The sequence below is a fragment of the Macaca fascicularis genome, chromosome X, assembly GCF_037993035.2.
Source record: "Macaca fascicularis isolate 582-1 chromosome X, T2T-MFA8v1.1".
Classification (NCBI taxonomy): Eukaryota; Metazoa; Chordata; class Mammalia; order Primates; family Cercopithecidae; genus Macaca; species Macaca fascicularis.
Window position 1 is genome coordinate 19,284,272 of NC_088395.1, and position 22,798 is coordinate 19,307,069.

Genomic DNA, 22,798 nt, shown 5'->3' on the forward strand with positions numbered 1-22,798 from the left:
AGCAGCCACAAAACTAATTAAGAAAACCCAAGCAGTAGGCAAAGTAAGTCCATCCAACAAAATAACACAACGTGGCTTTTTACCAACATTGGGCTAAACCTCAATTTTAGTACCTATTGTCTAAAATGGGAGATTGGAAAGCATGTGATAACTGTTTTAAATAACAAAGGCAGGCACAGCTGACTCTTGAACAACACAAGTATGAACTGTGGAGGTCCACTTACACACAGATTTTTTTTCCCAATAAATACATTGGAAAATGTTCTGGAGATGTGCGACAATTTGGAAAACTTTGCAGATGAAGTGTGCAGCCTAGAAATATCAAAAAAAAAAAAACAGAAAAAGCTAGGTATGCCATGAATGCATAAAATATACGTAGACACTAGTCTATTTTATCATTTACTACCCAAAATATATACAAATCTCTTATAAAAAGTTAAAATGTACCAAAACTTACACACACAAACACTTACAGACTGTATACGGCACCATTCCCAGTCAAGAAAAATATAAACAAACGTAAAGATGCAGTATTAAATCAAGACTGCATAAAATTAACTGTAGTGCATACTGCACCACTGTAAGAATTTTGTAGCCACCTCCTGTTGCTATTGTGGTGAGCTCATGTTATAAGTATCTGCTTAAAACTCCACCATGTGGCCAGGCGCGGTGGCTCACACCTGTAATCCCAGCACTCTGGGAGGCCTAGGCGAGCAGATCACCTGAGGTCAGGAGTTCAAGACCAGCCAGGCCAACATGGCGAAATCCCGTCTCTACTAAAAATACAAAAATTAGCTGGATGCGGTGGCAGGCGTCTATAGTCCCAGCTACTCGGGAGGCTAAGGCAGGAGGATTGCTTGAAGCTGAAAGACAGAGGTTACAGTGAGCCGAGATCACGCCACTGCACTCCAGCATGGGTGAGAGAGCGAGACTCTGTCTCAGACACAAACAACAACAACAAAAAACTCCACCATGTGAGACTGATCATTTTTGCATGAGCAGTTCATCTCTCCAGTAAATTGCAGATCATAGTAAAAAGTGATCACTCACGGTTCTCGTGCATTCTTCATTGTATTTAGTGCAATACCATAAACCTTGAGTAACACCATGGGACCCATACAGAGTGCCACTAGTGATACTGGAAACGCTCCCAAGAAGCAGAGAAAAGTCATGACATTACCAGAAAAAGTTGAATTGCTTGATATGTACTGCAGATTGAGTTCTGCAGTTACAGCTGCGGCCATTTCAAGACAAATGAATCCAGCCTAAAAATCGTTGCAAAAATAGAAAAGGAAATTCATGAAGCCGTCACTGCAGCTATGTCAGCGGTTGCAAAAATCCTGCACTTTTTGCAAAATATAAAATACAAAATATTGTTTATGTTATTGGTAAGGCTTTCAGTCAACAGCAGGCTATTAGTAGTTAAGTTTTTGGTCAATTTTTAACTGAGCCCCTAACCCCCACATTGTTCAATGGTCAGCTGTAGTTCAAAGTTCAAAGCAATTACAAAATGACAAAATTTCAAACTCATTTTCTTTTTAATTAAACATGTTACTTTGAGGTAATTTTACATTTACATGAAGTGCTAAGAAACAATACAGAGAGAACCCATATATCTTTGACCAGGTTTACTCCAATGGTAAGCATCCTACAAAAACTATAGTACAATACCACAACTAGGATGTTGTCACTGATACAAGGCAAGACAGAGAAATTTCCATCCCCACAGGGACCCTTCGTGTTGCCTTCCCACCATCATGCCTACTTCCCTCCCATCCCACCCACTCCCTTACTCCTGGCAATCACTAGTCAAACTCACTGTCTTTTATTTTTTTAAAAATTACAATCTGACTAGGTAGATTTTGATGTTATGACATCTTGACTCTGACCACACCTTTGTGCTCTTTTCAGGCATATTGAACTTTTTGGAACATAGGTGCCAGGCAGTATTATTATATATCATAGTATTATTTATATCATAGTATTTATATCATATTATTTATATCATATTATTTATATCATAGTATTATTATATATCATAGTATTATTTATATCATAGTATTATATATCATAGTATTATTTTGCTCTTTGAGGATAAAAGCTGGAGCTATCCTGGGAAGATAGGCCAGCTAGACTCCAACTGACTTGCTTGGGTACTCAGCAGGCCTGTGCTGTCCAAACTCTACACATTCAAAAGAAAGATCTGGCCCTGGACTGGCTATTGGGAGATCACCTCTAAGCCCTTGGGATATACTGCCAGCTAAAAGCATCTCTGTTTATCTGGGACCTTGGGCCATCCTAGACAGTTTATGCTAACGATATGATTCACAGTCCGTGTCCTGGGCCACATTGTATCAGTTTGACCTCTGGAGAGGTTGGAGCTGAGGTATTAATATCAGCCACATGAGGACTCCATGCCCACGTGACCCATCCCCAATAAAAACCCTGGACATTAAGGCTCAATGAGCTTTACTGGTTGGCAAGACTTCATGCATGTTGTCACACATTTTTGCTGGGAGAATTAAGCACTGTCCACATGACTCCACCGGGAGAGGACAACTGGAAGCTTGCACCTGGTCTCTCCTGGACTCTACCCTATGTACCTTTCTGCCTTTGCTGATTTTAATCTGTATCCTTTCATTGTAATAAACCATAACTAAGAGTATAACAGCGTTTCTGAGTTCTGTGAGTCCTTCCAGCAAATCATGAACCTAAGAAGGGTCTTGGGGACTCCTAACAACAGGTAATAACAGTGTAAGTCCTATAAGTGAGCCCAGGTGCTGACGTAATGGGATTGTATCCAATCCTGGGGTCTCCACTCCCTGAAGTCGGCTCCATCTTGCCCAGATAACAGCAATGCACTTTAAGATTCGTACTTTTCAAATAGCAGCCACTCCAGGAGGGCTAGAGGCCCAGCCTGGCTCTGTGTCCTCTCAGCCTCAGAGAACTTTCAAGGGGTTCGAGGGCCAAATTTAAGTTCCTTCAGATTGGGAAGAAATAGGATCAAACTAATTATGACTGAAGAGATTCCTACCCCCGGTAATCCGGACTGACCCGCTGAACTAGGATGTAAGGGATGGTCAATGAACACAAATGGTTAAAAGTATGTGGGGTTTTTTTGGGTTTTTTTTTTTTTTTTTTTGAGACAGAGTCTCGCTCTGTCGCCCAGGCTGGAGTGCAGTGGCCGGATCTCAGCTCATTGCAAGCTCCGCCTCCCGGGTTCATGCCATTCTCCTGCCTCAGCCTCCCGAGTAGCTGGGACTACAGGCGCCCGCCACCGCGCCCGGCTAGTTTTTTGTATTTTTTAGTAGAGACGGGATTTCACCGTGTTAGCCAGGATGGTCTCGATCTCCTGACCTCGTGATCCGCCCGTCTCAGCCTCCCAAAGTGCTGGGATTACAGGCTTGAGCCACCGTGCCCGGCCTAAAAGTATGTTTTTTAAAGTTATAAAAATAATCCATATGCATTTAGGAAAAATCAGAAGACAAAGGTAAGAAAAACCAGAAAACAAAGGTAAGAAAAAAAAAAAAAAACAGAATAAAAATCCTTATAAGGCTATCTCCCTGACACAACCACTGTCAATATTCTGAAGAAAATCATTCACCATTTATTGATTATACAAGTATCTATTGAGCATTTATTATGAGACTATAGCAATCAATAAGATAACCACGATTCTAACGGAGCTTCATGTCTACGGGGAAATCTGATACCGCCCACCCTACCTGGGCCTTTCCCTACAAGTCACATGCCAAACACATATTTTTAATTAAAACAAGATCATATAGAACAACGGTTCTCAAGGTGTGGTCACCAGAGCAGCAGCAGCAGCTTAGAATTTGTAAGTGCAAATTCTCAGGCTCTACCCCAGACCTACCGAGCCAGAAATCCTGAGAGTGGGCCCAGCAATCTGTGTTTTATTTCTTTATTTTACCTATTTACTTTTGAGAGAGGGTCTCACTCTGTCACCCAGGCTGGACTGCAGTCATGTAATCACAGCTCGCTGCAGCCTTGACCTCCCGGGCTCAAGCGATCCTCCTACCGCAGCCTTCCCGAGTAGCTGGGACCACAGGCGTGTGTCACCATGCCTGGCTATTTTTTTTCTTTGGTAGAGACTGGATCTCACTCTATTAGCCAGACTGGTCTCAAGCTACTGGGCTCAAGCAATCCTCCCACCTCGGCCTCCCAGAGTGCCGGGATTACAGGTATAAGCCACTATGCCCAGTCTGTGTTTCAATCAACATAGGTTGATTCTGACGCACAATAAAATTTGAGAACCACTGATACAGGAAAATCTACCCAGGAGCTGGCTTTTCTTATTCTACAACAAACCACGAACACACTTCCACGTCTCCAAACATTATTTCCCGCACATTTAAATGGCTGTGTAAGGCTGTTGCTGTGCCACCATTTTATTTACCACACCCTATTATTGTTCTTTTAGTTCCAGTTTTCATTTGTGATAAACATTTTCTTGGTGTGCTTTTTTCACTTTATTATATGCTTTCTCACAAATGCATAATACATACTAGTAGCCAAGAGTATTTTGCTCTTAAGGACCTAGACAACCTGCAGAAATTATAATAGGATAGAAGGCCTAATCTCAGGGATGGAGCAGGCAGGGATATATTCTGTGTGGATCTGTCTTTCCCTCCCTTCACATAAAAGCAAGGGAATTCTCAGAGCAGTTGTGTCTGTGCTAACTTTGCTTTAATGAAAAGTCAGAAGGAGAAACATAGTGATTATTACTGTTTTTGCACTTCCACGTTTTTTTCCCTGAGGAAGACATTTCAGAACAAGGTCATGTGTTGAGATGGCTGATGACAACACACAGACACAACTCACCAGACTGGAGGTTTCAGTTTGAACAACCTCTCTGCTGCCTGGACGGCTTTCCCGACATCACTGGCCAGCATGCTGACGCTGAAGAACTGACCCACATCCCAGTAATTGTTCATTTTCTCCAAACTCCCTTTTCTTCCCAACAAACTGTTCAGCCGGACACCTTAAGGATTTGAATTTTAGATAGTCAGAAAACTCTTTCTTAGTTTCTGTCATATTGAGGATAAGCAGGTATTTTATTTTGGCTGCTGTCTCAAGTACGCTGTAGGAAAAGTAACTGATTGTTACTTTTGAAATATAATGCTAGTAGGATGGGCACGGTGGCTCACGCCTGTAATCCCAGCACTTTGGGATGCTGAGGCAGGCGGATCACTTGAGGTCCAGAGTTCGAGACCAGCCTGGCCAACATGGTGAACTCCCATCTCTACTAAAAATACAAAAAAAAAAAAAAAAAAAAAAAAAATTAGCTGAGTATGGTGGTGGGCACGCACCTGCAATCCCAGTTACTCGGGAGGCTGAGGCAGGAGAATTGCTTGAACCCAGGAGGTGGAGGTTGCAGTGAGCCAAGACCGCACCACTACACTCCAGCCTGGGCAACTGAGCAAGACTCTGTCTCAAAAAAAGAACAGAAATATAATGACATAATGCTAGTTATTTCAACATACTTTTTAATGCCAAACTTGTATAATCAAAGCATCAACATCTGCAGTAATAAACAGCTTTACCTATTTTCCTTAGTTCCAAGGAAGTTTCAAATTGTTGTCCAGCAACTATCAGCAAAACTGCAAGATTAATTCCCGAATAGAGAGATGACTGGAGTTCAAACCCTTTGCGATACCTATAATTACAGAACCACCAAAGTCTGATTATATTACAACAAAAAATGTTTAAATAATGGTATAAACCAACTTTCTCATGAAAAGTTTTCTTTCTTTAAGTTTGTTGTTGCCTATTCCCCTTGCCTCCCACCACCACCTTCACAAACAGCCACATGCAGCTCTCTAGTAACTTCAAAAATGTCGTAATAGGCCAGGCGCCATGGCTCATGCCTGTAATCCCAGCACTCTGGGAGGCCGAGGCACGTGGATCGCTTGAGGCCAGGAGTTTAAGGCCAGCCTGGCCAACATGGTGAAACCCCATCTCTACAAAAAAAAAATACGAAAATCAGCTGTGGTGGTGCATGCCTGTAATCCCAGCTACTGGGGAGGCTGAGGCAGGAGAATTCGCTTGAACCTGGGAGGTGGAAGCTGCAGCAAGCCAAGTTCGCACCACTGCACTCCAGCCTGGGTGACAGAGCGAGACTCGGCCTCAAAACAAAAAAAAAAGTCATAATAGCAACACAGTAACTTACACCAGGGAGGTTTTTTTTTTGTTAATAAGATTATTATAAAAGCCTCACTGATTGTATAAAATAGGGAAATCATCACGAAGTACACAAAAGAAATTTAAACTCAATTCTAATCCTACTCCCAGAAGATCACCATGATTTGATGTCCGGAGTGCAGAGGTGTAATCATAGTTCACTGCAGCCTGGAACTCCTGGACCCAAGCAATCCCTCCACCTCAGCCTCCCAAGCAGCTAGGACCACAGGTTTGTGCCATCATGCCCAGTTAATTTTTTTTTCATTTTTTTTAAACACAGGGTCTCACTCTGTCACCCAGGCTGGAGTGCAGTGGCACGATTATAGCTGCAGCCTTGAACCCCTGGGCTCAAGCGATCCTCCCACCTCAGCATCCCAAGTAGCTGGGATTACAGGCATGAGCCACGCTGCCCACCTAAACCTTGTTTCTAAAGTTGGATTCTAATTATGCATTGAGTATTTTTTTATTACATCGAAATGGCATCAATGGTAGGCCATTTCTCTGCAAGCTGTTTGCTTTTAACAATATGGAGTTGTTTTCTCCTGCAGGAAGCAGTATTGCCAAAATCCAGGATCCCAAATAACTACAGGAGCAGTGGCAAAGTAAGGCCAGTGACAGCGATCTACTCTATCAGGATAAGGAACAGGATACAAAATTGGGAATCGTATTTTTATACCAAAAGGTTAACAGTGACAAGTTCACTCTCTTCTTTACCCTTTTCTATACATAATAAGTTCATTTCTGTTCTATGAACAAGTATGAAAATTATAGGCAGGAAAAAAGAACTCAATTAATGAAGTAACAACACAAGTGTCTTTAAGTGGCACAGTTTATACCAAAGACTTGCTAGTAGTAATTTTGTCACTCATGTGACAGCAAGAGATTTCAACAACAAAATATTAATTCTTCAAAGGATAAGTTATCATTGAAATCAGTTAAAATATGGCTTTATCAATTCTGAGGCATAATACAAATAGCCTCAGACAGATCAGAGGACACCAAGAAAGTCCTTCCTAGCTTAGTCAACAAAATTCAACCTTTTTTTTTCCTGTGTGTTTTGGGAATTTTAAATTCTACCTCCTTCTAGATGTGACTGTTTTATTTTCTTCTACTATGAAAAGTTATACTGAGAAGAGGGCCGAGAGGGTTGCTTCTCCAGAAGTCAAGCAGGCCCAACTTTGGGGCAGAGAAGAGCTGAACTCCAGGCAGGATTGTAGTCCCAGATTCACCACTAACCAGCCCTGTGATCTTGGACCAGCTCCCCACCTCCCTGAGCCATATGCTCCATGTCCGCACTGGAGAGGGTGGGTTAGATGATATCCAGGATAGATCTTATCCACAGCCACCACGCCCTGAGCAGAAGACGAAGCTTCATTTGCTTCTGCACCTACCGCCACTACCTTCTGAAGCCACTGGAGAAAAACTCCTAGGACTTTCTTGAAGGAGCCAAAGGCAGTGATTTTCTGACCTGGGGACTGAATTCCCAACCACCATAGTGGGAATACAGCTTTCTGTTTTGGCTTTACCAAACATTAACTTCCCTTCGATACCCTGAGTGACTCCTCTCCACCACACGGTGCATTAGGAACTACAGGACATTTAAAAAAAGAAGATGAGGTCATTATGTTCCAAGACACTAGGGTGGAAGGGAATAAGATCTACACATAATTAGTAACAACAGATGCAAGAATGTGGTATCTTAAAATCACACAAATTCAAGTGTAGAGGAACTCACAAAAGACATATAGGGCCATCTCACCTAGATACTTGAGACATGGCATAAAAATAAAGAGAAATAATAACAGCAGTTTGAGAAGCCAAGGCAGGCGGATTGCCTGAGGTCAGGAGTTCAAGACCAGTCTGGCCAACATGGTGAAACCCGTCTCTATTAAAAATACAAAAAAATTTGCCAGGCGTGGTGGCAATGTGCCTATAATCCCAGCTACTCAGGAGGCTGAGGCAAGGGAATTGCTTGAACCAGGGAGGTGGAGGTTGCAGTGAGCTGAGATCACACCATGGCACTCCAGCCTGGGGGACAGAGCGAGACTCAGTCTCAAAAAAAAAAAAAAAAAAAAAAAAAAAGGCAAGAGAAATGAAACAGCAGTGATTTGGAAAGGGAACCCTCAGCACAGAAAACAGCAGCAACAGAGACAGTAGTCTGGAAAACTCCTTAGGAACTACAGTTTAGTTGGACACACACCAGGTAGTGGGAAACAGGGCTAGAGGTAGGTTGGAGAAAGTGTTCAGGACACCTAGAATGGTGATCTGAGAGTCTGAATTTTTACATAGTAGGGAGCAGGGAGCCATGGTGGGTTCTTGAGCTTTAGGAAGAATAAGTTACAAATCTGTGAAGGATAGACTGAACAGACAGCAAGCAGGGAGTCTACTTGGGTACTGTTAGAACATTCCTGGCAAGAAAGTTAAAAAAAAATGGCAGTGACTGGGGGCAGTGGTGATGGGAAAGGATTGGCAAGCCGTGAAAGAAGGCTCGCAGAAGCGCTGCAAATGGGGCCTGACTGGATGGGGAGGTAAGTGAGTAAAATGTATCGAACACTGACCAAAAGTTTACACCTAGGAGGGTAGAGAATAGTAGTAAGAAAGCAAGACATTGAAAGCCATACCTTGTGGAGAAGAGTAAATGACTTCAGCCTTCAAAATGTTGAGTCTGAAATACCAGCATCATCTTGAGGTAGAACAGGTGGGCAAAGGGGGGAAGTGTAAGGCCATCACTTAGGATGTTGGGCTGGAGAGTTCCAGCTAAGGGTCCCTAGGTGTGAGAGTGGCTGGGATTGCCAGAGAAGTAAGTGCAGATGGAGAGAAGGTGGGGAGGACAGAGCCTCCTGTGTGTATGAAAGGAAGAGAGAGCGAGAAAGAGAGAGGAAGCAGTTAGAAATGAATGAAAGCAGAACAGCAATGCCAAGAGCTCTTATGATGGAAATGAATGATGTGGGCCTGTTGGTTCCACCTTCAGAATATATCCTGCATCCAACTTCTCAACATTTTTATCCCCACCACCCTGGCTCAAGCCACCACCAGCTCTCCCCTGAATTACTGCTATATTCTCCTGTTCCCTGCTTCTGTCCTTGTCCCTGTGATAGACTGTTTAATGGCCACAAATTCCTCCCATTGCAATATGCATGTACCTCTGCAATGCAACTTTGCTATTCCTCCTAGCCAGAGGTGGAGCATATTCCTCCATCCTTTTGAATGTGGGCGGGCCATGTGATTTGCTTTGACCAATAGCATGTGGCAGAAGTTAACCACGTGTGAGTTCCCAAACCTAAGCCTCTAGAGGCTTTGCTGCTCCCTTGTTCACTCTCTTAGAGTTCTGCATACCAGGTAAGAAAGCTGGTCTACCAGGATTAGAACCACATAGTGGAGAGCTGAGGCACACCATCAGTAGCCAACACCAGTGGCCAAATGTGTACAGGGTCATTTGGATCTTCCAGCCACACCTGACCCTACAGCTGACTTCAGTTTTAGAAGTGAGCCCAGGTGAAGCCAGCAGAAGAAGTGCCTGGCGAAGCCACAGAATCATGAAAAATCATAATCATTGCTGTTCAAAGCTGCTAAGTTTTGGGTTATGCAGCAAGTGACAGCTGATACACCCCCTAAAATATATTCTTTGCATAACAGTGAGTACTCCTGTTAAAATGCATGTCCGATCTTGTCACTCCTCTGCTCAAACCCTCCATTTGATGTTCCTTCTCACTCAGAGCAAGAAGGTCTTGCCCCCTTCCTGTTTCATGTTGCTCTCCACCCATCCCTTGCTTACTGCTGACCATCCTGGAGTGTGCCTGGCATGCTTCATCCTCAGAGTCTCTGCCCTTGCTGTTCCCTCCGCCAAGAACATTTTCTCCAGTTATCTGTGAAGTTCACTCCCTTATCACTTTCCTACCTTTAGGCACCTTCACTGACCACCCTATTTAAAATTGCAGCCCACCCTTCAGAGCCCTCCTTTATCCCCTTCCCTGCTTAACTTTTCCCCATAGCCCTCACATGACATCCTACATGTGTCGCTTTCTTTAACTTCCCTCACCAGCAAGGCAAGGCCCCCAAGGGCAGGATTCATGTCTGTTGTGTCTGTATCCCTACCACCTAGAAAAGTTTCTGGCACACAGTAAGCCATCACTGAACATTGTTAAATAAATGAACAAATAAGTGAATGAATGAACAGATCACTGGGGAAGATGATGCCCTGGTGGTGGGGGACAAGGTTCTGGAAGTGGGAGCTCGGAAGGAGTGTGCGGGGCCTCCTTCTTGGCCCTTAAACAAGTGTACCTGTGGGAAGAGTGTGACCAGTAGAAAACCCTGTTTCTCATGGTTTTCTCTCAAAAAGGGAATCTGGAAATTCCCAGACCACATTTACTACAAATAGTTGCTCACTGCCAGCAGACAGACATATACATAAGGAAGAGATAACATCCTCAGCCTATGTGATTCTGTTCCTTGAAGAGATGCATGTGCTGATAACTCAGGCTGAGGGTTTACCACTCAATGGCGCTGTCTCGGCTGGTGTCATCTTTGCAGTCTGAATCCAAGAAGATGTCCTTGTAGATCCTCCCACACAGGCAGAACATGTCGGGGCCCGGGTGATCACAGCTCTGCAGAACCTGGAGCATGATCTGCAGAGCCTTCTCACGGTCACCTGTGCTGTTTCTCCTGAAAGACAGATGTTATAAGGTCACAAATGAATGAATTAAGACAATGGAATAGAGGCCAGGTGCAGTGGCTCACACCTGTAATCCCAGAACTTTGGGAGACCAAAGTGGGTGGATCATTTGAGGTCAGGAGTTCGACACCAGCCTGGCCAACATGGTGAAAACCTGTCTCTACTAAAAATACAAAAAGTACCCAGGTGGTAGTGGCCCATGCCTGTAATCCCAGCTACTTGGGAGGCTGAGACAGGAGTATCACTGGAACCCAGAAGGCAGAGGTTGCAGTGAACCAAGATCGCGCCACTGTACTCCAGTCTGGGTGACACAGTGAGACCTATTTTTTTAAAAAAAAAGACAGTGGAATATATATGCATTCATCGTGCTGAAAGACAGGTGCAAGGATGCTGTACTTCAGCAGAAAAATTATTTTTTTTCATTTTCCAATGTAGTCACTGCTTAAGATCCACACCGATGAACCTTATACAATTATACTCAGTCTCTACTTGATTCTATCTCAACAACTAAATCATAAGGAAATGAAAAAATAAGCAAAGGGGAAACCTATATAATAAAAAAGACTTAAGAGTCATATCAACTAAATGCAACATGCAGACTTTGTTTGGATCGTGATTCAAACAAATCCACTAAAAAACATATGAGGCTGGGTACAGTGGCTCACACCTGTAATCCCAGCACTTTGGGAGGCTGAGGCGGGTGGATCACTTAAGGTCAGGAGTTCGAGACCAGCCTGGCCAACATGGTGAAACCCTGTCTCTACAAAAATACAAAAATTAGCCAGTTGTGGTGGCAGGTGCCTGTAGTCCCAGGTACTTGGGAGGCTGAGGCAGGAGAATCACTTGAACCTGGGAGGCAGAGGTTGTGCCAGTAAACTCCAGCCTAGGCACCAGAGTGAGACTCTGTCAAAAAAAAAAAAAAAAAAGAAAGACAATTGGGAAAATTTGGGCACTGACACTGAGAAATTGTTAATTTTTAGGTATGATAATGTAAAACCTAAAAACTGTTCATTTTTAGGTATGATAATGTAACCATGCCTATGTTTTATAAGTGTCTTTAACCTTTTTCTTTTTCTTTTTTCTTTTTTTTTTTTGAGACGGTCTCGCTCTGTTGCCCAGGCTGGAGTGCAGTGGCATGATCTCAACTCATTGCAACCTCCACCTCCTGGGTTCAAGCAATTCTCGTGCCTCCCTCAGCCTTCCAACATAGCTGGGATTACAGGCATGTGCCACCACACCCAATTAATTTTTGTAATTTTAGTAGAGACAGGGTTTCACCATGTTGGCCAGGCTGGTCTTGAACTCCTAGCCTCAAACGATCCACCTGCCTTGGCCTCCCAAAGTTCTGGGATTACAGGCGTGAGATACCGTGCCCAGCCAAGTGTCCTTAACTTTTAAAGATACACACTGAAATATCTGTGGATAAAATGGTACGTCTTTGCTTTTTAATAAACCCAGCATTGTGGTGTAAAGGAGTGGGTGGGGGCAAAGGAGAACAAAATTGGCCATGCAATGATAATTACCAAAGTGGATATGGGGTAGATGGGGGTTTATTATTCTGATGGTTAATTTTATGTGTCAGCTTGACTGGGCTAAGGAAGGCCAGAAAGATAATAAAACGTTATTTCTGGGTATGTCTGTGAGGGTGTTTCTGGATGAGATTAGCATCTGAATCAACAGTCTGAGTAAAGAAGACCACCCTCACCAATGCAGGTGGCATCATGCAATCCATTGAGGGTACCAAGAGAACAAAAAGGCCAAGGAAGAGTGAATTTTCTTTTTTTGAACTGGGAAATTCATCATCTCCTTGGACATCAGAGTTCCTGGGTCTTGGACCTTCAGGCTTCAGGACTTACCCCAACAGCATCCCTGGTTCTCAGGCCTTTGGACTCAGACCAAATCACACCACAAGCATTCCTGGTTCTCCAGCTTGCATGGGACTTGCCAGTCTCTAGAATCACCTGGGGCAATTCTCATAATCCATCTCTTCCTCTAGATCTCTATACATCCTATTGCTTTGTTTCTTCAGAGAACCCTGCCTAAGACAATTATGCTATTCCCTACTTTTAAATATATTTGTGATTTTACATAAAAACAAAAACAAAAAAGGTACCCATCCTGACCCAATGATTCCACTTCTAGAATCTGTAATATGTACATCTTTTTTTTCAATAATTTTTTGAACAAAGATGTTTGTTATGGCACTGCTTGTAATAGTAAGGAACTGGAGATGACTCAGACATCCATTAACGGAAGAACAGCAAAATATATTTTGCAACAACCAGACTACAGAATAAAGTAATCATTATAAAGGGGCAGATCCATGTGTAATTACCCAGAGGAACATCCGTAACAGTAACATTTCATGGAAAAAACCTGAACTAAATGAAAAGCATGACCCAATTCTTTGAAATAAACACTATTCACATGTTTATGTACATAGACAAAAGTCTGTAAGGATACATATTAATATGTTCAGAAAATCATTGCTGGGATTTATACAAAACTGGGTATGTTTTATTAATAACCATCCTAATAAATGAATAAATTATTCTTTTTAATTTCTTGGTAATAGGTTTTTTTGTTTGTTTGTTTGTTTGTTTTGAGATGGAGTCTCGCTCTGTCACCCAGCCTGGAGTGTGGTGGCACAATCTCAGCTCACTGCAACCTCCGCCTCTCAGGTTCAAGCGATTCCCCCACCTCAGCCTCCGGAGTAGCTGGGATTACAGATGTATACCACCACACCCAGCTAATTTTTGAATTTTTTTTTTTTTTTTTTTAAGGAGAATTGGGGTTTAACTATGTTGGCCAGGATAGTCTCGAACTCATGACCTCAGGTGATCCGCCAGCCTCGGCCTCCCAAAGTGCTGGGATTACAGGTGTGAGCCACTGCGCCCGGCCACAATAGGCTCTTTTATGTTTTCTTTCCTGAGGACATGCACCTCAAAAACTACCGCATCATCCCAGATGTCAAATTAGTACCTAAAACAGCCAGACTTTCTCAACTGGGGTTCCATGACAGAATTAATCCCTGGAAAAAATTATTTGATTATTTGAGTAACTATTTTTTCAGGGCTCCCAAGGATGGTACGTAGCCAGCCTCATTCTGGATGCAGAAGAGAAATTCAATCATTTCATACAATAGATGCCAGCGGGCATTAGGACTTAATTGTCTTGTGGAACCCAACCTGGGTGGAAAAGGGCTAATCTAGACACTTGGCCACCTTCTGGAAACCTGCAATAATTAAGCCTGTATTTTGACTCGGACTTTTTCCATTTTCTACCTTGATACTGTTCTAACATATTTTATCTTTCCTCTTTTTGTCATATAGAATCTAACTGAACTAACCTGCAAACCGGATCTCTTGTTGCACAGCCATTGTATAATATTCTTTAATTTTTAAGAACCAACACAAACCAACTCAAATTTACTAGAGCATTTAAATAATTTCTAACGTCTGTGGCAAGAATATGAAAGATTGAAACTTTAATGAGGCACAACATTTCCACATCTGTAATTAGCCAACTTTTGAAGTGTGAAATATTCATGATTCTGAAAAGAATGTACTAAACTCAATAAACTCACTTAAATGCCTTTTTTTTTTTTTTTTTTTTTAAAGACAGGGCTTTGTCGCCCAGGCTGGAGTACAGTGGTACAATCTCAGTTCACTACAGCCTCAACCTCCCAGGTTCAAGCGATCCACCCACCTCAGCCTCCCAAGTAGCTGTGACTACAGGCACGTACTACTACACCTGGCTAATTTGTGTACTTTTTGTAGAGACAGGGTTTCACCATGTTGCCCAAGCTAATGCTTAATTATTGATATGAGCTCAGGTTTGTTTGGATTTTAGCTTTTTGGACCAGTTACATCAAGATTTCCCTTGAATTTTCTCATTAACTTGAAATTTACCCTTGTTACTCGAAACAAAAGGTCTTTTGAGTAAAAACAAAACAAAAATCAAACATTTGAAAAAATTAAAAGCAAAGAGATTTTCAGCTTAAAAGCCACTTTAAGACAGGTGTTAAATAACTAATCCTTTTAGTGGTTAATAATCAGCTTTTGGATCTGCTTATCATTTTCAGATCCCAAGGTATCCAAGAACAAGCCTACAGATAAAAACTCCTATGTTGAATCAGTCAGCAACATCTGTTTCTGGCAATTAAGGCCATTTCACAATTAAGAGAAGGAAACTTTGACAGTGGGTCTGAATCTTGGCTGCATATTAGAATCACCTGGGAGGCTGGGCATGGTGGCTCACACCTGTAATCCCAGCACTTTGGGAGGCCAAGGTGGGCAGATCACCTGAGGTCAGGAGTTCGAGACCAGCCTGGCCAACGTGGTGAAACCCTGTCTCCACGAAAAATACAAACATTGGCTAGGCATGGTGGCAGGCGCCTGTAGTCCCAGCTACTGAGGAGGTTGAGACAAGAGAATCACTTGAACCCCTGAGGCAGAGGTTGCAGTGAGCCGAGATCGCACCATTGTACTCCAGTCTGGGCAACAAGAGGGAAACGCCATCTCAAAAAAAAATAAAAATAATTAAAAAAAAAAAAGTATCACAGGGGAGCTTAAATCTGAAGACCCAGACATCAGTGCTTCTCATGCTTGACTTTCTGAGTCAGTAGGTTGGCATCATTGCTAAATCCACCACTCCCTTCTCACTCCTTGTCCTATCTCACATACATATGCATTTGACAACCGTGTACTCCTTCCTCCTTGGACTACTTTTATCATTTGATTTGCAGGACACCACACTCGCCTACTTTATTTTTTCCTACTTTAGTCCATCTCTCTGATCTTTTCACACTGGAGTGTACCTTGGCAGTACCCTTGGACATTTCATCTTTCTTGGTTACTACCCTAGATCCCTTGATCATCCACTGCTGTGACTTTTCAAACCATCCATATTCTGATGACTTCCAAATTTCTATATCCAGCCCAGGCCTCTCCCCTAAAATCCAGACTCATATATCCAACTGCCTTCTCAGCATCTTGTTTGCATGTTGATACCTCAAACTTAATGTGTCCCAAATCAAACTTTTTTTTTCCCCCTCCCTGAGACAGAGTCTCACTGTCACCCAGGCTGGAATGCAGTAGTGCATTCTCAGCTCACTGCAACCTCTAAGTCACAGGGTGAAGAGACTCTCATGCCTCAGCCTCCCAAGTAGCTGGGATTACAGGCGTGCACCACCATGCCCAGCTAATTTTTGCATTTTTAGTAGAGACAGGGTTTAGCCGTGATGACCAGGGTGGTCTTGAACTCCTGGCCTCAAGTGATCTGCCCACCTTGGCCTCCTAAAGTGCTGGGATTACAGGTGTGTGCCACCACGCCCGGCCCCAAATCAAACCCTTCATTATCCCATCAAACCTGTTCTACAGTCTTCCCCTTCTTGTCAAATGGCCAATCCATTCTTCCTCTTATTCAGGCCAAAAACTTTGCAGTCATGTTTGGTTCCTCTAACACCATTTATTGGACCAGGAGATTCCGCTGGCTTTTATTTCAAACTATATCTGAAATTGACCCACTCCTCATTAAGCCCACCCTTACCACTCTGGTCCAAGCCACGTCATTTCCTGCTTCCACACCTTCTAGTCTCAGCACAAGTCATAGTGATCCTCTACGCTGTAAGGCAGGTCATGTCATCCTTCTACTCAAAACTCACCAGTGGCTCCCATCTTAGAGCAAACACCAATTTTCTTTCAATGGCCTGTAAGGATCTACAAGATGTGTTCCTAGTTATTTCTCCAACCTCATCTCTTACCACTCCTGCGCCCCAATCACCTCCTATGCTCCAGCTACACAAGCTTCCTTGCTATTCCGCAAGTTGATCCCTCTACCTGAAATGATCTTCCCCCACATATCACATGATATGTTCCCTTGCCTCTTTCTGATCTTTTCTCCATGCCACTTTCTAGTAGGTGTGGTCTTCTCTGAGCACTCAACTTAAAACTGCAATCTTCCCATCCTACTTACTGGCCACCCTATCACCCTAAACTGTTTTAATACATTTAGTTTGGTTTTTTTTTTTTTTCATTCTATCTCCCCATTTTAGAATGCATGCTCCAAGAGGGTAGAGATTTTTGGGTCTGATTTGTTAACTACTGTGCTTAGAACTGGATCTGGCACAAAGTAGGTGATCAATAAGCGTCTGTTAAATGAATGACTGAGCAGTTATTGTAGTGACATGGAGAGATCTCTAAGCATTGATTACTAAGTGAAAAAAACAACAGAATACCTCCTGTGTGGTCCTATAGTTTAAAAACTCTACAGTATGACATATTTTCACAGTATGGAAATGCATAGAAAATTGTCTCCAAGAATATACACCAAACTGACAAGAGAGGTTACTTCTGGAATATGGACGGGACAAGAGATTAGAGTTCAGAGGGATAACTGCTTTAAATGGATTGTTTTTCAGTTTTTCACAGTAATATACAAACATATTCATCTACTATTACTTTTGTTTTTTTGAGGCAGGGTCTTGCTCTGTTGCCCAAGTGGAATGTAGTGAGTGGTGTGTTCATGGCTCACTGTAGCCTCAAGCTCCTGTGCTCAAGTGAAACTCCTGCCTCAGAGTGCTGGGAATACAGGCACGCACCACCACACCCAGCTTTTATTTTTTTTTATTTATTTATTTTTGGTAGAGACGGGGTCTTTCTATGTGGCCCAGGCTGGTCTCAAACTCCTAGGCTAAAGTGATCCTCTTGCCTCGGCCTCCCAAAGTGCTGAGACTGCAGGCATGAGCCAACACACGTGGCTTCACCTATTACTTATGCAATAAAATGCACAGAATAAAAACACAACACTGGATTGGGAATCATATAGAGCTAGATTCTGGTTATTTTCACACCATTGATTACCCAACCCATTTGAATTTTGAGCACGGCACTTAGCCCTTCTGTGCCTCCGTCCTTCACCTGAAGTGTCTGACTTTGCTTACCTCAAAGCATTGCCATGAGCTACGGGTCTGCCAGAGCATCGACTTGCCACCAACCATCCTGTCTCCCTGGCCCTCTTTTCTACACTGTGTGTCTACAAGAGGAAATTCATAGGGCAAGAGACAGAATCCCAGTAAATCCTCCTTCTAAGCCAGCCCTGAGCTTTCACACACAAAAGGTCTTGTTAGATCAGCGTCCTTCCTAGGATATAGTTTGTGTCGGGCCACCTGTCAAAAACCTTACAACAGACTTCTGCTTCCAATCAAGATGTAGAAGAATGTGAAAGGTCTTCACTCCCGTAGTGACAATAAAAACCCAAACAAATATAAAAATCACACCGAGTTCGGGCACAATGGCCCATGCCTGTAATCCTAGCACTTTGGGAGGCCAAGGCAGGTGGATCACTTGAGCTCAGGAGTTTGAGACCAGCCTGGCCAACATGGTGAAACCCTGTCTCTACAAAAATACAAAAATTAGCCAGGTGTGGTGATGGGTGCCTGTAATCCTAGCTAGTCGGGAGGCTGAGGCAGGAGAATTGCTCAAACCCAGAAGGTGAAGGTTGCAGGGAGCAGAGGTCGTGCCACCAGCCCTCACTCTCCCTCTTGCTCCCTCTCACCACATGAGCTGCCTGCTCCGCCTTCACCTCCTGCCATGAATAAGACCTGCCTGAGGCCTCCCTGGAAGCTGGGCAGACACCAATGCCATGCTTGTACAGTCCGCAGAACTCTGAGCCAATTAAACCTGTTTTCTTCATAAATCACCCAGTCTCTGGTATTTCTTTATAGCAATACAAGAACGGCCTAACACAGGGATATAATATTCTATATCTTGATTGTGGTGGTAGTTTCATGGGTGCGTTTATTTGGCCAAAATCATCAAATCGTGCACTTAAAATTTTAGTTTATCGTATGGTGGTGTTTTGAGACAGGATCTCACTCTGTCACCCAGGCTGGAGTACTATGGCATGATCATAGCTCACCGCAGCCTTGAACTCCCAGCCTCAAGCAGTCCTCCCATCTCAGCCTCCTCAACAGCTGGGGCTACAGGCATAAACCACCAAGGCAAGCAAATTTTTTCTTTTTTCTTTCTTTTTTTTTTTTTTTATAGACAGGGTCTCACTGTGTTGCCTAGGCTGGTCTCAAACTCCTGGCCTCAAGTGATCCTCCCGCCTTGGCCTCTCAAAGTACTAGGATTAAAGGCATGAGCCACAGTGCCTGGCCTATGGTATGGAAGTTATACCTTATTAAAGCTGACTTTAAAAATACTAGAAAACTAGGCAGTAGTTCTGATAGTGTCCTACTGGGGCAATCACTGGTGTCTGCCCTCAGATGCACTCTTGGCCTTTCTGCACCCCTGCTTTGTGTTACAGGGGAGCTGACTCCTCTAGGTTGCTATGCTCAGCTGACAGCAACCGGTGGGAGGCACTGGGGGCAGAGGGTGAGGCCCTGCAGGATGGGAAGGAAGAAGAAGCCAGCGCAGTTTCTCCCTTTTTCTTGCCACTCCAGCAATAGCCGCATCTCTGTTAGACCCAGCTCCCACCAGGCTGGCTCACAATTGTTCCAGGTGATCCTGGCACCTGGGCTCTGGTAACATCACCTCTTCCCTGGGTCCCTCCAGCCAAGGGGTGATAGCAGCTTCCTGCTGATGCTAACTTCAGGGCTGCCTCATCATTTCCGGTCTGGTTTGTCAGCTCTTCTATCACCTGTGTAACCAATTTCCTACATTGTTTCCTCTATTTTAGTATATATGCTGCCGAAGCAAGCACATAAGTTTCCTCTATTTTAAATACCTAGAGTGGTCTTTGTTTCCTGACTGGACCCTGACAGATACACACCTACCACAAGAAAGCAGGTGCCCTGCTCTGGCCAGATGCCTTGTATTTACGTACACGGAAGGGAACAACTAGAGGCGACCTGTGTCTTAGTGTGAACAATGTTCAGAGCCAAATAAATGCACAAACCCGAATGGTTGTTTTTCTCCTCTACAAATAGGACCCAGTTATGTATCAGGCACAACCACCATGAAATCATCCACCCTAGCTGCCATCATCCCAACCTTTCCCAGTCTCCTGGGATCGCAAAGCACCACCTGTGAAGGCCGGGCTCTACAGTGGGCTGACAGGCCCTCTGATGGGGCTGGGCATTGCCCAGGTTGGCTTTCCCATTCACACGAAGGCAGTAGGAGCTGAAGAGTGGCCTTGCCTGAACTCTCTGTTCTGCTCTGTGACATGTCACCAGGAATCTCCACGCTGACAGATCCAGTTAAACTCTACTCCTTATTTGAAATTGTAACAGGGTCACCAAGCCCCATTTCTTTTTGTTTTCCTGGGCACACAGCCAGACCACATTTCCCAACTTCCCTTGAAGTGAGATTAGGACACGAGACTGACTTGTGGCCAATGAAACATGCAAAGAAGTAATAAACATCACTTCCTGAGCAGGCTCCTACAACCCTCTCTAGTATAGTCAAAAGTGCAAACAACTCAAATGCCCATCAACTGATGAATTAATGAAGTGTGGCCCATCTGTACAATGGAATATTAAGCCATAAAAAGGAATGAAGTCCTGACACATGCTACCACATGGATGAACCTTGAAGACAGTATGCTAAGTAAAGGAAGCCAGACACACACAAAATACATACTGTATGATTCCATTTACATGAAATGGCCAGAATAGGCAAAGCCAGAGAGACAGAAAAGAGACCAGTGGTTTCCTCAGGCTAGAGAGTGAGGCAGGAGAAGGGGGGTAACTATTAACAGGTTGCCAAAATGGATCAGTGATTGCTTAGGAATGGGGGAGAAGAATTGAGGGAAGCCAGGAAGTGGGGGTAACTGGTAATGGGTATGGGTTTTTGGTGGCGGGGGGAGGATGATGAAAATATTCTAAAATTGATCGTAGTGATGGTTGTACAACTCTGAATATGGTAAAAAAAAAAAAAAAAAAAAAAAAGCCACTGACTTGGACACTTTAAATGGGTTGTTCTTTGGGTCTCTGAGACAGGATCTGGGTCCGTCGTCCAGCCTGGAGTGCAGTGGCGCAATCTCACTGCAATCTCCAACTTCAGGGCTCAAGCCATCCCGAGTAGCTGGGACTACAGGCATGTGCCACCACGCCTGGTTAATTTTTGTATTTTTTGTAGAGACAGGGTTTTGCCATGTTGCTCAAGCTAGTCTCAAACTCCTGAGCTCAAGTGATCCGCCTGCCTTGGCCCCACAAAGTGCTGGGATTACAGGTATGAGCCACTGCATCCGGCCAAAATGGGTTAATTGTATGGTATGTGAATTGTATCTCAGCAAAGCTGTTCCAAACACAGACACAAAACTTCTCTAACAAGTCACCATGCTCTTTTCCTATCATCTGGCTGAAAGGAGATCTGAGGACCCAGGAGAGGGCAGAACTTCAGGATGCAAGGAGACTGAGTTCATCAAGAAATACCTGAAGAAGAGACTGCCCAGCCAGGATACATCCACATTGGAATAGTGCGTGAGTGACAAGAAACTTTGATCATGTTTAGTCACTGAAACTGTGGGGCTGTTTGTTACAACAGTTACACTAGCCTGACTAATACCCAAGTCAACACTACCGAGGCGGCAGGGGTTCCCTCGGTCAGGAAGATCTGTTCCCCTCTGACTTTTCACCACATCCCTTTTTTAGCAGACACCCGGGATCTCACGCTAGGAAGACTTACATCACCACTGACCCTGACCTAGCCCATGCAGACCCCTCTACTTTTCTGCATTCCCTGCTTTGAGCCACACCCTACTTCAGTGGTTATCTTTGGGTAGTGGTATCACCGGTAATTATGTTTTTATATTTTTCTGTATACAATGAGTATGTCTGACTTGGATGTTTTTAAGCACAGACTCACATATAAATAAAGAAAATGCAATATATTTACTTTCTACTACCAAACTTTAAATTAACTGTAGCACCCAGACACTCATTATGTGGCTCTCTTCTAATACTATACCATGGTTGATCATTAGTCACTTCTTCATTCACTTACCCATTCAACAATTTTTTTTTTTTTTTGAGGCAGAGTCTCACTCTGTCACCCAGGCTGGAGTGCAGTGGTGCGATCTCAACTCACTGCAACCTCTACCTCCTGGGTTCAAGTGATTCTCCTGCCTCAGCCTCCCAAGTAGCTGGGACTACAGGTGTGTACTACCACACCTGGCTTTTTTCTGAGACGGAGTCTCACTCTGTTGCCCAGGCTGGAGTGCAGTGACACAATCTCGACTCACTACAACCTCCACTTCCCGGGTTCAGGTGATTCTCCTGCCTCAGCCTCCCGAGGAGCTGGGATTACAGGCATGTACCACCACATGTGGGTTGGGGTTTCACCATGTTGGCCAGGCTGGTTTCAAACTCCTGACCTCAAATGATCCACCTGTCGCAACCTCCTGAAGTGCTGGGATTACGGGCATGAGCCACTGCGCCCAGCCTTTTTTTTTTTTGAGATAGAGTCTCGCTGTGCCGCCCAGGCTAGAGTGCAGTGGCACAGTCTCAGCTCATTGCAACCTCCGCCTCCTGGGTTCAAGTGATTCTCGTGCCTCAGCCTTCTGAGAAGCTGGGATTACAGGCATGTGCCACCATGCCTGGCTAATTTTTGTATTTTTAGTAGAAACGGGGTTTTACCCCATTGTCTCAGCCCAAAATCTCCTTAAGCTGATAAGCAACTTCAGCAAAGTCTCAGGATACAAAATTAATGTGCAAAAATCACAAGCATTCGTATACACCAGTAACAGACAAACAGAGAGCCAAATCAGGAATGAACTTCCATTCACAATTGCTTCAAAGAGAATAAAATACCTAGGAATCCAACTTACAGGGGATGTAAAGGACCTCTTCAAGGAGAACTACAAACCAGTGCTCAGTGAAATAAAAGAGGACACAAACAAATGGAAGAACATACCATGCTCATGGATAGGAAGAATCAATATCGTGAAAATGGCCATACTACCCAAGGTTATTTATAG

At 43.7% G+C, this 22,798-nt stretch overlaps 1 protein-coding gene across 6 annotated transcripts in view; it reads right to left on the reverse strand.

Annotated features, from left to right (window-relative positions):
* Window positions 1-22,798, reverse strand: part of MAP3K15 (mitogen-activated protein kinase kinase kinase 15) — a 149,898-nt gene that overhangs the window by 55,927 nt on the left and 71,173 nt on the right. For 5 of the 6 annotated variants that reach the window (XR_287236.4, XM_005593116.5, XM_065538460.2 and 2 more), the window contains 3 exons: window positions 10,696-10,866; window positions 5,568-5,680; window positions 4,846-5,005 (listed from right to left, as the gene is read on the reverse strand). Coding sequence is in view for 5 of the 6 variants with exons in the window: in XM_005593116.5 (XP_005593173.3) it covers window positions 4,846-5,005; window positions 5,568-5,680; window positions 10,696-10,866 (444 nt within the window). In the remaining variant the exon portion in view is untranslated. Of the gene's footprint in view, window positions 1-224; window positions 481-4,845; window positions 5,006-5,567; window positions 5,681-10,695; window positions 10,867-22,798 lie in introns of those variants that run through there. The other variant, XM_074028988.1, reaches the window with a different exon arrangement.